The sequence below is a fragment of the Felis catus genome, chromosome D4, assembly GCF_018350175.1.
Source record: "Felis catus isolate Fca126 chromosome D4, F.catus_Fca126_mat1.0, whole genome shotgun sequence".
In the NCBI taxonomy this organism is placed as follows: domain Eukaryota; kingdom Metazoa; phylum Chordata; class Mammalia; order Carnivora; family Felidae; genus Felis; species Felis catus.
The window spans coordinates 62,004,828-62,023,110 of NC_058380.1; the positions used below are offsets into that span (position 1 = coordinate 62,004,828).

Sequence of the window (18,283 nt, forward strand, 5' to 3'; positions counted from 1 at the left end):
GGGGTTCTGGCTTTGGCTGTCACACACACACACACACACACACACACACACACACACACATATTAGGATAATGACTGCCACTTTTCTAAAATCTGCTAAGTTTAACCTTGTTTAAACAAAGAAACATATATCTGCAACTTACTGCCATGAACCTTCAGGAAAAATCTGAATTTCCACAGAAGCTCTGTTGACATTGGACCAACTGCTTCTGGGTTATTTTTACGTGGGGTTTTTGAAGGAAGTTTACCTTAACCAGCCTGTTCCTATGGAGCAGAAGGGGCAAGTCTCCCTTTCTCCCAGTCCTTGGTGGGTGACCCAAAGTAAAACCAAAAAATATGAAACATACCTTATTTATTTATTTATTTATTTACAACTTTATTTAGCAACTTTGGCGGAGAGCTGAGAAAAATAGATATTTATGAAAAGCAAAAAATGGCTCAACTCAATAATTTTTAAAGGTTGAGAACCAGAAGCATAACACATATTCAATTTCTGTGTTATGCCTTCTTCCCCCTAGATGCCTCTCCCTTTCTTTCTTTCTTTTTTTTTTTTAAGTTTTACTTATTTATTTGAGAGAGAGAGAGAGAGAGAGAGAGGGAGCTGGGGAGGGGCAGAGAGAGACGGAGAGAGAATCCCAAGCAGGCTCTGAGCTGTGAGCATGGACCCTGATCTGGGGCTCACAAACCGTGAGATCGTGACCTGAGCCAAAACCAAGAGTTAGACACTCAGTCGACTAAGCCACGCAGGTGTCCCTCTCCCTTTTGGTCTTTTGGGAGAGAAAGGTTCCCAAGACAGAGTGAGAGAGAAAAAGAAAGGCACATCAGTGAGAAAAGAAATACCACCTCCTTGTGGCTGCTCTCAGAGCCCCAGGCCCCAGCTCCCTTTGCCCCCCTCCCTCCACTTCCAAAGTGTCCTGTTAAGTCTCATCCTTCTCATCAGACTGGGGCCTGGTGAACCAGTGACAGAGGTTGGAGGCTTCAGAAGAGGCCAGCCAGACCTGGGGCTCACCTGCCATCCTTGTCATCAGAGCCAAGCATGGGCTAGGCTGTCGGACTAGGAATTAAGGTTCAGATTTGCTACACTCTTAGCTGTAGAAAACATGTGTTTTAGGAACATAATGAGCTTCACAGAGGACCAAATCCATCCTTTGGTGCAAATGGGCCCATTTTTCTCATGCATCAGGTGGGTTGTTCACATGCACCTTCTTGTGACATCTCCTGTCAATGACAGTGAGATGCGTCTGAGTGCCTTAAGAGGCTAGGCTGGTTCAGCAATTAATGCTTCATCTGAAGGCAAATAGAAGTAATTAGCACATGCTACGGTAGGACTCAGACACTACTTTGTTCCCTCAGTGTTCCAAGTGGAACCCCACTTCCTCCAGGTTTTTGGTCCTTCTTTTGATGGGGCCTACCAGAGATTTCTGAGGGAGCCATTAACAAAAACAGAAGCAAGGCCATCTTGAAGAGGATGAATTCCATTTAGAGGGCTTTCAAATGGCTTGTGGGAGCACCTGAGGAAAATAAGCATGTTCAAGGCACAAGCTTATTGCTCCCAGCAGGACTGGAGTGAAATTGGTTCAAAGGCTACCTTTGAACTAAGCTCTTCAGCTCAATTTCAAAACCATTCAGCTCTTCCTAGGACTGTTCAACATTCAAAACTAGAAAGTACAGAGTTTAGTTAATTAAAAAAAAAAAATACTAGAGCCAGCCTTGGCTTTCAGTAAACAAAACCAGTACATTGCCACATCTCTATGGAAATGACTGTTGAGTCTAGTTAATCAACAGGTGTTCACTGATCTCCGTGCTCTGCAGCGTGTCAGTGCATTTTCAGAGTTAGCACACATCACTGGAGGAGACAGAATGCACAAACTAATGTATGTGGTACAGGGTGTTGTGGCATAGTAGGGATGTGGGAGTGGGCACAAAGTGCTGAGAGATAGAAGGTAGGAAGTGGTCTTCTCAAAACATGTAATCTATTAAAAGCATGAATGGTCCTAAGGGTGCCTGGGTAGCTCTGTTGGTTAAGCGTCCGACTTCAGCTCAGGTCATGATCTTGCAGTTGGTGAGTTCCAGCCCCGTGTCGGGCTCTGCGCTGACAGTTCAGAGCTTGGAGCCTGCTTCAGATTCTGTGTCTCCTTCTCTGTCTGCCCCTCTCCCGCTCACGCTCTGTCTCTCTCTCTCAAAAATAAATAAACATTAAAAGCAGGGATGGTCCTTGATAAAGGCACAGGATATTTCCAGGGTAAAATGGAAGGACTGAGAATTCTAGAGATAAATAAAAATTCACTAAAGCCGTTGGAAATATGGCTATCGTAAGTTTCAGGAAGGAAGTGACCAAAAAAAAAAAAAAAAAATAGCGTGCTGGGCAGTGAGGCTGGCATGAGAGCTAAGGGTGGAGCAAGGCAAGAAGAGCCCCTGACATCAGTGAGGAGGTCAGAGTTTATTTGGAGGACAATGGGGACCCATGGAAAATTTTGACCAAGGGAGAATCATAGCCAGGCTTGCGATTTAGAAAGAGCTACCTGGGTAGCTCAGTCGGCTAAGCATCTCACTCTTGATGTCGGCTCAGGTCATGGTCTCATGGTTTGTGGGATCAAGCCCTACGTCGGGCTCTGCACTGACAGTGCGGAGCCTGCTTGGGATTCTCTCTCTCTTTCCCTCTCTCTCTGCTCCTACCTCACTGGTGCTCGCTCGCTCTCTTTCTCTCAAAATAATGATAATAATAATAATAATAATATTAATAAGCAAACATTTACAAAGAACTACCCTGACAGTTGGCTTTGAGCACAAATGAGAGGGAAGAGGCCAGTTCAGGTGTAGGAGCTGTGGTTTAAGAGGAGAGCCCCTGAGGCTTACACCTTTTGTTGTTGTTGGTTTACTCTTTAAGTAGAAATTAATAGATGACTCTGAGGCCAGGACATGTGGGTGCCAGACAGTCCCCGTCTGGAGATATTGGGCAGCTCAGTGTAGAGAATGCAGAGAAGGAATTGGGAGAAGGTGCTGCTAGTGCTGTCTCTGCGTCCAGTCCACTGTGTGTCCTGCGGCTATAGCCGCTCAGCCCGCTGCCCTTTCTGTGGGGATGTGCTCGGGGAGGAGGCAGTTTGGCACAGCAGACACAGCGTGATGATGGGATCTGGCACCCCCAGGTTTGCATGTGGGGTCTTGTATTTAACAAGCGTGTGTTATTCAATAACGCGTTTCATTTCTCTGAACTTCAGTCTTCCCGTCTGTGAAGTGGGGATAACAACAACTATTCCATGAGGCAGCAGTATGGATTACAGGAAAGTAGCTTTGTGATGGAACCAGACCGGATTCAGAATAGGCACTCCATCCACCCACATTCCATCCTGGAGTGATGGTGACAGGGAGCCCCCAATATTAGGCACACGCCTGCCCCTTCCCCTTGGAAGCCCTAGGTAGTCGAAAATCAAACTCTGTGGCATGAGGAAGTGGGTGGTGGCTTTAGGAGGTATGAAGTTTGGTGAATATCTCAAGCATCCTTGGATGCTTGAGAGGCCCAAAGGATGACACTGGTATTGAAGAAATTAGGTTGCACTTACCAAGCACTTGGGCACAGCGGGGCCACGTCCTTTATGGGCTACTGCCCTCAGTCCCGCCCACCTGTGCAGAGTTGTTACAGGTGCTGCGGGTGTAACCCACAAGAAAAGTTAGCCCCTCTCGTCTCATTTCTGGACCTTGCAATACTTTGTGATTTGCTGGTTGGGAGAGTGTTTGAAATGTGTGAAAGCGTCAGGAAATGGCAGAAAAGGCGGTGCCTGGAAAACAGCAGTGTGCGTTGTTGCGGATATTCATTTCCATCTGAATATGGGCTCCCGTGAAATCCTCACTTCTGAATAAGCCCCACTGATCGTACAGGGTGTTTGTGGAATACCAGTTGGACTACTGGCGTCAGGAAATCCATCCCAAAATAATTGCCTGCCCCTAAACCACAGGGAAGAACTCTTGAAAAGGAAGCAGAACGTTAGAAGTTTTAACCAATCTCTTTTCCAGGAAAATTATTAAGAATCCGTGCAGTATTAGAAGTTTGCACAAACGTGGCTTTTCTTTTCTAATTCTTTTTTCTGCTTCTTCCACCTCTCTCTAGGCCCCCTTGTGATAAACTAGGTGGGGAGGTGGGGCAGGAAATGGTTTCTTTCAGATCGCTCTCATTCCCCACAGTTGTGGTTGTCAAACGTTTTTGAGTCCCCAGTTTTTCTGCCCTAACCGCCCTGTTTAACCGGTGCCCCATCCCTGACATGGGAACAACCTACAGGCTTTGCTTCTGATGGGGTATCCGTGAGGGGATGTCTAGTTATAGTTAATTATATTTAATAAATAAGAAGCTCCCCAAACATAAAGTTAGTGTGGAATCACCATTTTTATAAGTATCCATTCATTAAATAAATATTGAGGTCCTACTATGTGCCAGGCCTGGTGTCAGTTTCTTGGGATGCAAAGATAAGCCATGGATAGCCTACTAGGAAGTCCTATGTGATTTTCATGTCATGAACTTGATGTGCAGTGGTTAGTGCCCAGGTCCTTAAAATGGGCAGATTCAGTGCAGGGTAAGGCCAGACTACTGCTCACTCTTTTAGGGCAGAGAAAGGTTGAAGTGCTGGTCATGAATGACTTCCCAAGGAGGTAGCATGTAGCCATGGGAAGATAGAGAAGAAGGACATTCCAGACCAAGGAAACAGCATCGCAAGGGCTTGGCATGGAATACTTGAGCACCTCTGGGGTAGAGCAAACACAGTGGCACTGCATCACATGTGTTAAATCGCACCTGTAATCTCAGTAGAAAGAAGAACCAAAGGCGTGCAGTCTATTATACTCGATGACTATGTATCCTGGAGTGAGCAGGCGGGAGAAGACGTGAGCACAGTGTGGGCCCTGGGCTCTCTACTTCTAGTGGTGAGAGCTGCACTTTAGGGAAATTTAGAAGATTTTCAGGGAAAAGACTGACTTAATGTGATACTTATCTTATGGCCTGGGATTATGATCTAGCCTCAGAGTACAATGCATTTCCCACATAATGAAAAGGGGGAAAAGATCGGAAAGGCCATTCTGGACCAGATGGTGGAGAGAATCTCGAGTGCCCAAATGCCGTCTTGCTAATCACTTCACCGAAAGGATGTTCTCCATAGCTTTCTTTTCTCTCTCAGGTCTTCTGTCAAGTGAGAAAATGACTCTTTTCTCTTAGGCCTTATAATCTTTCTCCTGGTCTTGTTGGAACATGAACTCTAAGATTGAGGAGCAGAAAGGAAGGCTGAAGCAGGGGCAGAAAGCAATGAAACAGTGTCATAGGAGGACCGGGCAGGTGGCTGATCCTGCCACACCCTCCACCACCTGTCTTCCCAGAGCTCATTCTAAGTGGTTACCTGGTTACCCTGTGTTTATATCGTATATGGCCATCAGCTGCGTTGCAAAGAAAACTAAGTGTACAACTTGGCAAGGCAATATCCTTTTTTTTAAAAAGGGGCGGGGGTTGTCTCAAGATTTGGAGATGGGAGATCTGAGTTCAAGTCTTCACTCTGCTACTTCCTAGCTGGGCAGTCTTGGGCTAAGTTGCTTACCCTCTCTGAATCTCAGTTTTCTCATTTTTCACAGAGATAATGTCTACTTGCAGGTTTCCTATAAAGATTAAGTGAGCTAATGTGTACTTTGCAGAGAAAAAAATATTAGCCGAACCTTCATTATTATTATCCTAAGTGTTATTTTCTTACCTCCAGGAAGAGCTAGCTATTCTCCTGAGAATCTAGAACAATTTCCTGCATCCCTATAATTGCATATACACATTATATTAAGTAACTTATTTGTGTCTCTTCTTTTCTAAATAGACTGTGGGTTTCTTTAAGGGCAGGGAGAGTCTTACTCATCTTTATAATTACTTTGGCATTTAAAGGCGTCTGGCACATGGCAAATATTGGTTAAATGAATGGGTTAATTGTGAATTTCAGAAAGTCTCCCAAATTAGGAAAATTAATTATTTTTAGCCTACTACTTTGTTATTAGAAAATAGTCTGAATTCCTGAGGACTACCTTATTTCAATTCAGATTAATTCAGTAATATTTATTGAGCATCTGCTCTGCGCCAGCCACACAAATCCCTCCTCCTCAAAGAGTTTGTGGTGTCGTTGGGGAGACAGACACATACTCTAATAAACCAAAGACAGGCAGAGTGGAAAGCACTATTACAGCCTCAGCACAGACTGCTGACCAACCTGTGGCTTCCTGATCAGTGTGGGCTCGGTGTCTCTGGGGACTGCCCAGCAGTGAAGGATGTTACGTATGCAATAAGAGGTAGCAGTGAGATGACTTCCCCAAGAAAGAAGGGGAGCTCAGAGCAGGAAGGTCCTGTTTGTTTGTTGGGGTTCGTTTTCCCCTTCAGCTGGAACTATCTCACTGTGGTCTCCATGCTGGCCTGTGCCCTGAGACCTGCTCAAAAAAAGAAGGATTTGCTTTTCCTTATTGGGTGTCCTCCTCATCCCCTGTCCTCATAGCCTGCTGCTTGACATGAGGAAGAGAATTTCTTTTTTGTATGGGTCCAAGAGGCAGAACTGGGCCCTGTAAAATTCAGCTCAATATAAGAAAAGCTTGATCCAGGAGCAAGCAGCGCTGGGGAGTTAGGTTTACAAACAGAAGCTAGACAACCACTGGTTGCGGACTGGCCCAGGCATCTCATGGGGACCAGAATTGACTAGAGCAGAGTTTCCCTAACTTTCACGTGCATGAAATCACTAAGCATCTTGATAAACTGCACATTCTGATTACAGAGGTCTGGGGTAAGGCCCAAGATTCTGCATTTTGATGTTGATGCTGCTGGAGGAGGGACCACACTGTGTAGCAAGGGACAATGAAAGCTATTGGTAATTAGGATTCTGTGAAATTAAGAATAGCCATCGTTTTAAAATACCCAGTGCCAGGCACCATGCCAAGGGTTTTACATGTGCTCTTTTGTTTGTTTAGTAAGGAGATTTGGAAGGACCTGGGATGGATTACAGCAGAGATGGGAAGCAGAGGGACCAGCCAGGAGCTATTGAAACGATGTATGTAGGTGACGGATAGGGAAGACCTAGCCCAGAGGCGGCAAGCTGAAGAGGAGGAGCTAGATGAGAGGAACATCACAGAGATAATAACCAAAGTTCTTCGATGGATTAACTAAGACGGCTGGGGGAAGCAATCATTAGAGATGGTTAAGGGAGTGATGGGGAGGACTGTGAAATCATTAAAAGGCAAACTCAGAGAAGTGGCTGATTTGAAGGGACATTAATGAGTTGAGTCTTAGACATAGGGGATACTTGCTAATATTTGTTACTTACTGTATGCTGGCATTGGCCCAAATACTTCACATGCATCAATTCATTTACTTCTCACCACAACCCACAAGGCAGGTACCATTATTAGCCATATTTTACTGATGGGTCAACAGTCATCAGGCTCATGAGTGGTAGATGGTACATCCAGGAAATCTGGCTCTTAAGCTCCTAATACAAGAGGTTTTAGAGTTGTGAAGTTCTTTACCATTGGGTGCTGCTTATGCCCTACTTGTATATTTATTCTGAGCAACCTACATGCTTAGTATTCAGTGAATCGTATTTTACAGATCATGGTTCCTCCATGCACATATTCATTCAACAGACATTTATTGGGTGTCTCCTAAGTAGTAAGCTTGGTTCTGTAGGTATAATGGTGAGCAAACACAGTCCATGCCTCCATGCTTATATTTAATGGAGGAGGCAGGCAAGAGTCAGACCAATGTCTGATTTCAACCTGTCATATCCTTCAAAGGGGAAAAGTAGAATGCCATAGGAGAACATGGTCTAAACTGGGAGTAAAAAGGAATGTTCCCTTTAAGAAATATTTGATCTGCAATCTAAAAGATGGGTGGCTCAGTCAGGTAAGCATCCACCTCTGGAGTCTCACATTGGACTCCACGCTAAGCATGGAGGCTGCTTAAGAAATAAAGGATGAATAGGTCTTAACTAGGCAAAAAGGGGAAAACATGAGCACAGACCTAAACACCTCTATCATTTCAGTCAATCTCTCCCTTTCTCTCTCCCCCTTCCCTCTCTCCCATTCCTTCACTTTCCCCTCTCCCTTCCTCCTCTCTCTCCTCTTCCAATTCCCTCCGTTTCCTCTCTCTGCAGAGATGTCTATGGCATGGGCAGCTAAAATTGCATGGGAATCCAACAGTTTCTTTAGATACTAACACCACACAGGTCAGGAGTATATGATCTGTTGTCTGTCTGTTTTAGTCACTGCTCTACCCCCAATGCTATAACATTGCTAGGCACAGAATAAGCACCTAATACGTATTTGTTGAAAGATGTAATTCATTAATTAGTTCATTAGGTACACAGAAAGTAGGAAGGAGTTTCAGGGGGGCTGAGCTCACCTCAGGATGAGGAAGAACATTCTAATATGATGTTCAAGGCATCCTGGTATAGTAGAAACACATCTGGACTTGGAACAAAAGAAATTAGCCATTTGCTAGTTTTGACTATAAGTAAGTCATGAAACTCTCTGAGCCTCAGCCTTCTTAACTATGAAATAAAGATCATCTTTGTCCTGCCTGATTCACAAGGATGCTGAGAGGTGTGATAAAATAATCTAAGTAAAAGAGGATAATATAAAGTGCTATTAGGTTTAGTTTTATTACCCAGCTGGTTCTGGGCACTCTCTTTGTGATCTCTTGTGGTGGGGATTCTTGTCTTAGGTGGGAGTGTGATCTAAATGATTCAAATCCTTTCCAACTCATATGTACTATGACTGTAACATGTAAATCTATTAGTTAACCATTTCTGTAAGATGCAGTTTAAAGCTTTGAATGCATAAAGGTGAGTTAAAATACTGGAGTATTGGATAAAAATGATGTAGATCAAAAAGCAATAAGTGCTGAAGACCCTGTTTTGCTTAATGGGGACAAAGATCTTACACTAAGATGCATGTGATTCTCTAGGAAGGGGGAAGTCCAAATGTCCAGTCTCCCCCAGGATTGAAGTCTCTGTTTATTAGCGCTGCAGCCATGTTTACCAAGCTGCAAAAAGAAAGAAGGTTCCTTAAACTAAAATGTCAGTTATTGGGGTTTTAAGGAATTTCAGATTACCAGGAAGGTCCCAGACACCTAGTGACTCCCTAGTGATTTGAAAATTTGCTTGCTGCTGCAGTAGTTTGCATGGAGACCGAATTTTATCTCAGCCCTTTTGAAAAAGTAAAGAAGCCACAAATCCAGTAGCTGTTCAAAACAACAAAGAAGGTGCCTTTGGCTTCTAACAGGAGTGTCTCTGAATTCCTCAAGGAATTCCAGGCCTAGGGTTGATCCAGCTGGCAGGGAGGTATCGATCTCCACTTGAGTTCACTGAATAAATAATGGTTGCCATAGTTATTGAGCAGCCACAACTGGTTGGAGAGCAGGGAAAACTCTGAGGCTCCTTCTGTGAGTTTGGCCATAAGAAAGTCTGGTTATAAGGTTCCATAATCAACCCCCTCCCAAAATCCAGCCAACGCCTTGCTCCATTCCTTTATCCTAAAAATGAATACGGGATCTTGAATATAATTCAAGACATGGGCCACTGAAAGGAAGGGGAAGTTCAAATCAACAGATTGGTATTTTATTCTGGGAATAGTGTCCCTCCCTGGGTTATGAACCTAATTTGATATAGCTCAGTATTGATAGAATTTACTATCAGCACAATGACTGTTTGATCATGTTACAGCCACTAGAGCCACCAAATCGCAGATTGTTCTGTGTTAACACTGTTTCAAACGTAAATGCCACTAACTTGGAAATTTTAAAAGAAAGGAAAGGAGTTATCTGATAATCTCATAAATATTCTCACTATTTTGTTTCCTTTCACCCTTCTCTATATGCAGAAATAACTTCCGCTTAGATGTCATTGCAGCTTAGATACCATTTTATATTCTATTTTTTCTTTAATGTGATATTCTGTATTTGTCCACGTTGCTTCATAATCTTCATATGTGTCCTTTCCGGTGTCTACAGAATCTCCCATTACGTGCATATACCATTTTTTACTTAACAGTTTCCCTATTCTTCTACCCCTTACCTTTTTCCGGTTTTTTTTTTCTAATAGATACTGCTACCCCAAACATCTTCATGCATACGGTTTCATTCTTCTGAATTTTTCCTTCAGATAAATTCCCAAGAGTGGGATTACTTGGTCAGGGACTATGCACATCTTATAGCTTTTGAAGTTTATTGCCAATCTTGCAGCTTGCCTTTTCACTTTTGGAGGGAAAATAAAACTTTAGGCAGAACACCATTGCAGGAAGAGTTTCTCTTCAAGTTCACTCCCGGGTGCATCTTTTGAGACTAAACAAAGGGACTATGTGTATGTAGTAAAGATAAACGTAGAGGACAGGTTTGCACCTGGGCTGATTAGCTAACAGTTTGCAATCATGCACTGCAAACCTTGAGAAGTAGGGAACTTTACTGCCTTTTGTCTGACCCTGTGATTGCCAACCACTTGCCACATGTCACGCAGCATCGTAGGTGCCGACGGTACCACGCATGGAGCACCCTGCAGTTGGCAGAGCACTTTCGGGTTTCATCATCTCAGTTAAGCCTCACAATGACCCACGGAAGTAGGTTTTATTATAATGGCACTTCTTCTTTTAATTTATTGTTTACTATTTAAGACACACGGAAAAGGGGGAGCCTGGCTGGCTCAGTAGGTAGAATGTGCAACTCTTGATCTCCGGGTTGAGTTCCAGCCCTGCGTTAGGTGTAGAGATTCTTTAAAAGTGAAATCATAGAGGCACCTGGGTGGCTTAGTCAAGAGCGTCCGACTCTTGATTTTGGCTCAGGTCATGATCCCAGGGTTGTGGGATCCCAGTGCTGAGTGTGGAGCACTGAGCATCAAGCGTGATTGATTCTCTCTCTCCCTCTGCCCCTCTCCCCCATTTGCATGCACACACACACACACACACACACACACACACACACACACTCTCCGTCTCCAAAATAATAATTTTTAAAAGTTTTTTCAGTAAAAATAAAAATCTTAAAAAAAAAAAAGACACACCGAAAGGAATGAAGGATAGAATCAAGACTTGTGTGTCTACCGCCCTGTAATCCCCATTCTCCTAGAAGGACATTGAGCTTCAAAGAGATTAGGTCACATGGCTAGTAAGTAACAAAACCAAAACCAGAATCCAGATCTGTCTGACTGCACGCCCAGTGCCCTTTTCTCTATATTATGATGCACTGAGGTGAGATGCCTACAAGTCACAATCCAACTGAGATGCCAACCAGCAATTTTCATGGTTGTACTTTAATATAATTACAACCACCAGGCTGGAAGGGACCTGAGAGGTCATTAAATTCAACCTCCTCCTTTTAAGATAAGCCTTGGAGAGAGAGGAGCTCACCCAAGTTGTACACAACTAGCCAACCTAAGGCCAACCTAAGGAAGAATGCAGATCTTCTGGCCCCTGGGCCTCCTTTGATTTAGAGCAAGAGAAGAAGACAATGTCTGGACATTGCTTCCTTTTGCTGATTGGCTTTTGTTTTAAGGAAATAATTTCCCCAACAAAAATATCCCCAACTGAGGATTAAGAGTGACTTCTTATCTTCTGAGCACTGAGTAATGTGTAGAAATGTTGAATCACTGAACATTTCTGTACACCTGAAACTAATATAATGCTATACCTTAATTATTCTGGAACTATATCCCCAACTGAAAAAATAAACCTAGGAAAAATTAGACAGTGTTGCCTGATTTCCCATTGGAAGGATGCCTTCCATCTCACAAGAATTATTGTTTTACATGTAAATATACTTAGAGATACAAGCCCTGACTGAGATAACTGGGGCCAAGCCCTTCTCTCAGGAAAGAGGCTCTGGTATCTAAATGCTGAGGGAGAGCAAAGTGATTTGTACTGGATGGCAGGCTCCTTTCTGATTAGAGATGCAACATTGTTCTGGGGCAAGAGGACAAAATCTGCCTCAGAAAACTGAGTTCAGATCAGTTTAGCAGTTAAGGTTTATCACTTAACCTTAAAATAAATTAGGGGATCATAATATTCAACATGGGGATCATTTTATGTATTGTTTTATAAAATATAAGATACTGGGGTTCATGTATTGCTACATTGTAGAATGCCACCGTACCTGTTTCTGGGTCTTTTCCCTTCTCTTTGACTTTTCCATCTCCACAGCAGGAAGACATGTGTATTTTGTACAGAGTGCCTGGTGTCGGTCAATAGGTGTTTCAAGGGGGGGGAGCAAAAAAAAACAAGGAAAAGAAAAGCTGGATTCTTCTCAGTGCTGTTAGAATGAAAGCACGTGCATGAAAACGTGAAGAATGTGCTTTATGCTGGGTCTTGGGGGGGTAGCCCTTGCATTAGCAAATGGAACTGACCGAGCCCCTTTCCCCATCTGTCAAGATGAGAACATTAATTCATTTGCCTGGACGTGTTTCTTTGTCACTCTAAAGAGTTGCTTCCTGACAAGGCTTTCGTATGTATGCAGAATAATAACCACTCTGTCGTTCACTCATTGTGACTATGTGCCAGGAACTGTGTGCATAGTTCACCTAAGTGGGTCCTCCCAGAAACCCGAAATTAGGGACGATTATTATCTTCATCTCATAAGGACACTGGGGCTTAAAAAATCAAGAGGCTAACTCAGGGGCACACAGTGAAGAAGTGGCGGGACTGGGATGCAAACCCTGGTGCCATTGGAGTCCAAAGGCCACGAGTTCCCTCCAAGAGGGAGGCGCTTGCATTGTAAAATGCCATCCCAACTGGAGGAACAAGATGCGGGCTTCCATTAGGGATTCAAGGTCTCTTAAGATGTGACTGCCTCCTGGGGCACCTGGGCAGCTCAGTCAGTTAAGTGTCCGACCCTCAACTTCGGCTTAGGCCGTGATCTCCCGGTTCGGTTTGTGAGTTTGAGCCCCACATTGGGCTACGGAGCCTGCTTGGGATTCTTTCTGGTCCTCCGCTGCTCGTGCGTGTTCTCTGTAGACAAACAAACTTTAAAAAGATTTTTTTTTTTTTTAAATAAAAGATGTAACTGCCTTCCAAACTTGCCCCTTTTCCATTGTTCTGCAGAACGACATGGGTTAAAAGAACCAAAGAGAGTAGAGGAGCTATGCAACAAGATCACAAGCAGCTTGAAAGACCACCAGAGTAAGGGACAGGCTGTGGAGCCCAGCGAGCCCAAGGTCCTGGGCGCTCTGGTAGAACTGAGAAAGATCTGTACCCTGGGCCTCCAGCGCATCTTCTACCTGAAGCTGGAAGACTTGGTGTCTCCACCTTCCATCATCGACAAGCTCTTCCTGGACACCCTGCCTTTCTGAACAGGAGCAGCCTGAGGGGGGAGCCGCCTCATTGGCTAGCGCCTCCGACTTGCTAAGCAGCAGAGGATTTGGGTCTGGACACCTACCATTTTCTGTCCTTGCTTAAGAGAGAGAAAAAAAAAAGCAGCTCCTGTAGAAAAGACTTTTTTTTTTTTTTTCTGGCACTTTTCCTTACAACCTAAAGCCAGAAAACTTGCAGAGTATTGTGTTGGGGTTGTGTTTTATATTTAGGCTTTGGGGTTGGCGCGGGAGGGGAGGGTATAGTTCATGAGGGTTTTCTAAGAAATTGCTAACAAAGCACTTTTGGACGATGCTATCCCAGCAGGAAAAAAAAAAAAAGGATAATATAACTGTTTTAAAACTCTTTCTGGGGAATACAATTATAGTTGCTTTGTATTTAAAAACAAGAACAGCCGATGGTTGTTCGCCAGAGTAGGATGTGTCTTGAGGTTGATCTTTAGAATACACTTCCTGTGTCAAGGGTATGTATGTGGTGCAAACAAGGCAGAAATTCTCTCTTCTTAATTTCTTTCTTCCTTTATTTTAACAAATGGTGAAAGATGAGGATTACCTATAAATCAGACATAGCAAAACGATAATGGCTGTTCGCTTCCATATACAAGTGCAATTTTTAAAGTGCTGTCTTACTAAGTCTTGTTTGTTAACTCTCCTTTATTTTATATGGAAATAAAAAGGAAGCAGTCATGCTGGCAAGTGACACATGTTAATTTTCCTAGCAGAGGCTTTGTCCACCTGCCCTATAGAACCCTTCTGAGGTATGGTCCGTCCAAGATTTTAGGCAATTCTTAATGGATCCAGATCTCTGCCCTAACTGTCCAGCTGTCCCAAAGGGGGCTCAGATTATAAAATGGATTGCATACAACTGTGTTGGTTGTGCTCTATCAACCCAGACAGAGTTCCCTAAACTTGTTCCAGTTGATAGCAACTAGCTGACACATTCGTTCAGAAGCCCCAGGAGCATTCAGTGAGTCTCACATGTCTGATCCGTAAATAAGAACATACAAATAAGTAGGAACTGATCATACAGGGTAAACATCAGAGATAATAAGATTTTTTAAATATATATAATTTAATTTTTGTTACTGGTTACAGAGACAATTTTGGAGAGCAAGTGAGTCTTACTTTAAAAAAAATTATAGTATGAATGTGACTACTAGACAGGATTAGTGGGCTGCGTTTCAACATTCCGTGTTCGTACTCCCTTTTGTATGTTTATACTGTCAATGCCATATTACTACGAGATAATTTGTTGCATAGTGTCCTTATTTGTACAAACATTTGTATGCACGTTATATTGTAATAGCTTTGCCTGTATTTATTGCAAGACCACCAGCTCCTGGAAACTGAGTTAGAGTACTTAAATGGGGTGTTCACAGCGACTTGGATACACCTATTAGAAATTAAATAAACAAATATATATATAAATATAGCAGGTTACATATATATATTTATAATGTGTCTTTTTATTAACCATTTGTACAATAAATGTTACTTCCCATGCAGTTATTTTATGGTTCATTTGCAGTGACTTTTAAGGCAGTACTGTTTAGCACTTTGATATTAAAATTTTGCTTATGTTTTGCTAAATTCGAATAATGTTTGAAGATTTTTAGGTCGAAAAGTCTTTATATTATATACTCTGTATCAAGTCAAAATATCTTTGGCCATTTTGCTAAGAAACAAACTTTGAATGTCAAACTGATGTCACAGTAGTTTTTGTTAGCTTTAAATCATTTTGCTTTAGTCTTTTTAAAGAAGAAAGAACAGAACTATGCTGTTTATATTGTCATTAAATTATACAATCAAACAAATGCCAAATGAATTGCCTAATTGCTGCAAAGGATAACCCAGATAGCAAAGCATATATGTTTTTTTTTTTTCCAACAGTCATTCTGATATTTGATCATGTATTATGTTTGTGTGAGCTTTTATAAAAGATTATTATTTTTATATCCAGGTGATGGGGTCTGCAATGTTAGGATCTTGGAATGTTAGACTTGGCAGAGGCCTGACTTGTTGACTGGTCCCCCACCCCTCCGAAACTCATACAGGAGAAAACGGGGGCCCAGCGAAGAGTAAAGATTACCCAAGATCCAACAGGCTGGTTGGACCAGAACCAAGACTAGGACCTGGTTCTCTTTTCCATAGTGTTTTTACTCAACTTACTACATCTATAGGAAAATAGGCTTTTAAAAATAACCACGACCATTTACATTTTACCTGATGACCATGAGGAAAGTAGTACTTTTGCATTAATTTTTTGAGCTTATATGCAAACATAATAAACATTATTAAATATCAGGAAAGCTAACATTTCATACAAGGTAGCTTCAGATCAAATTCAAATTGAATTTGAATAAATTAGAAATGCTGTGCATACATAACCCTTTTGTGCACCATTGGTATTGGAAAGTTAATCCTTGTTTTTTGTCATATCCATAAGAGAAAAACAAAACAAACAGAAAAACCAGACCCCTGGAGAAATGCTGTTACTTTTTATTTTTACACCCATCAGATTTAAGGAAAAGACTTTTTAGCCGTAATATTGATTGGTTGAAATGAATGAAGGTTTTTAGTTATAGGTCTAGACGCTAGTGCTGACAATAATGGTTATAGCCAGTGTGCTTCCGTCTTCCATAGTTGTAATAACTATGAGAGCTTCCCACATAATCCATCAATTCAACTCCCTTTTTTGTCTTGATGTTGACACACAAGTTTATACAGAGTGGATGACCAAACTAGCTCAGAAGAGGACAGCAAGAATTAAAGCAGGTGATTCTTCCTTGTGGGAGAGCTCTCTCAGTGTGAACACGCCTTCTGTGGGCAGAAATCAGGAATCCACCAGCTGTTAATGGAGAGTGCCTTGCCTTTCATTTCAGACAGCAGAGTTTTCCAAAGTTTCTCTGCTCTTCTAACAGCATTGCTCTTTAGTGTGTGTTAACCTGTGGTTTGAAAGAAATGCTCTTGTACATTAACAATGTAAATTTAAATGATTAAACTACATTTTATCAATGGCTACCGGTGTGTTGAATAAGCATGCTTCATTGAACAGTATTCTCTTAATCATCTTTAGAATAGTATTTGCTGTGAACTCTTAAACACATCCCAAAATAGATTTTTTTAAAAGGCTTACTAATGCTGAAAAATTAATAGGCATTCTGAATTGGAAATATATTAAACCTCACTGATTGGGAAGGACATTCTGAATTCAATAACCATTTATTGACTGCTTCCTGTGGGCAAAGCACTGCTGTGCGCTTTGAGGAGATACAAACAAGCACAATGTCTGAAGCTATTTTCTTTCAACTATATATAACTGTGTGTATATTAAATGGAGCTAATAATTTATTGCCTAAAAGTATTCTTTAGGGATATAAAGGATTTATTTCTCTATCAAGATGATGGATATTAATTGTTTGTGAACCAGAATTTATAACAATCAGGATTAGAGTTCTCCAGGATTGATCAGAACTCTCTGCCTTTTTGCTGACGTCATTACTGCTATATTGCGTAGAAACCCCTCACTGTGGGCAATTCCAATGCAACTTTCGTTCATCTCTGCCCCAAACATCATATATTCTGAGTTAGTGCAAATATATATTTTTTGTGGGCATTGATGGCTCAAAAAAAGAAATATAGAGCTCTCCCAGTCTACTAAATCAGTTCATGCACAGAGTATTTTCCGTGACATCTAAGTGCCATGTTTAGCCCAGGGCCAAACCCTTCTTCCTGCTTCTAAGAAGTACCTTCAGTACCTTCGTTTCTTCAACTATGCAGTATGATTACTAAGAAAAGAATGAGAGAGTTGGTAGAGCTCCATCTTGCATATGACTTTAAATATAGGTGCTCAGCCACAGGGGAAAAAGAGAGAGTTCATCTTCTTCTCTGGAGACTCCAGAGGCAAAAGTCTGGTTTGAATGGGAGGGGAGGTGGGAAATCCAGGGCTAATAAGGGGGATGTGCTTGTAGTTGAAATTTCCACAAGTTAAATCCACAAAGACAACACAAGAAGCTAATTGCTGACTTTTCTTAACTGGGGAGAAATACACATAAAACTTACATTCTTAACCATTTTAAAGCGCACAGTTCAGGGATGTTAAGGACATTCACACTGTTATTTAACCAATCTCCAGAGCTCTTTTCATCTTACAAAACTGAAACTCTATACCCCTTAAACAATAGCTCCCCATTCACTCCTTCTGCAGCCCTGGTAACCACCATTCTTTCTGTCTCTATGAATTTGACTACTATAGGAACCGCATGTGAGTGAAATCATACAGTATTTGTCCTTTTGTGTCTGGTTTATTTCACTTAGTCTAATGTCCTCAAGGTTCATCCATATTATAGTATACGTCAGAATTTTCTTCCTTTTTAAGGCCGAGTAATATAGCATTGTATGTACATACCACATTTTGTTTGTCCATCCATGTGTCCATGGACTTTTGGGTTGCTTCCTCCTTTTGGCTATTGTGAATAACACTGCTACGAACATGGTGTAAAAATAACTTTTCGGGACCTGCTTTCAATTCTCTTGGCTAACTGTTGATGGTTGAGCTTAGTACAATATAAGTGCTTTGCAAGGATAATCTCGATTATAAGTGATTTTTTTTTTTGCCTCAGGCACTGATTTCAGGCCTTCCCCATTTCTTTCTCAGAAGGCACCTGAGGTCATTTCATGAGCAAGCTGTTTGTAAACCTTTGCTCTAAGACCAGGCTTGAAATGGAAAGGACTAAAATCTAAGAACATTAAATGGTCCGTCATCTTGTCCAAATACTTTTTCTTTGAAAAATTCCATACTTTGCCCAAGGGGTTGAAAATCCCATCAAATTTCAAAGAGGGTTTTTGCACCTTCTATTATCTGACACCCTTCATGAACAAAATTCTTCAAAAAAATCTTTCAGAAAATTCTTCCTTGGGGCTGTCTCTGAGTTGCACTGT

At 42.0% G+C, this 18,283-nt stretch overlaps 1 protein-coding gene across 5 annotated transcripts in view; it reads left to right on the forward strand.

Annotated features, from left to right (window-relative positions):
- NR4A3 (nuclear receptor subfamily 4 group A member 3) overlaps positions 1 to 16,361 on the forward strand; it is a 40,551-nt gene extending 24,190 nt beyond the window's left edge. For all 5 annotated transcript variants that reach the window (XM_023242504.2, XM_045042936.1, XM_045042937.1 and 2 more), the window contains one exon: positions 13,077 to 16,361. In XM_023242504.2, coding sequence (XP_023098272.2) covers positions 13,077 to 13,324 — 248 coding nt within the window. In that variant the 3' untranslated portion in view covers positions 13,325 to 16,361. The remainder of the gene's footprint in view (positions 1 to 13,076) is intronic.
- The last annotated feature ends 1,922 nt before the right edge of the window (positions 16,362 to 18,283 follow it).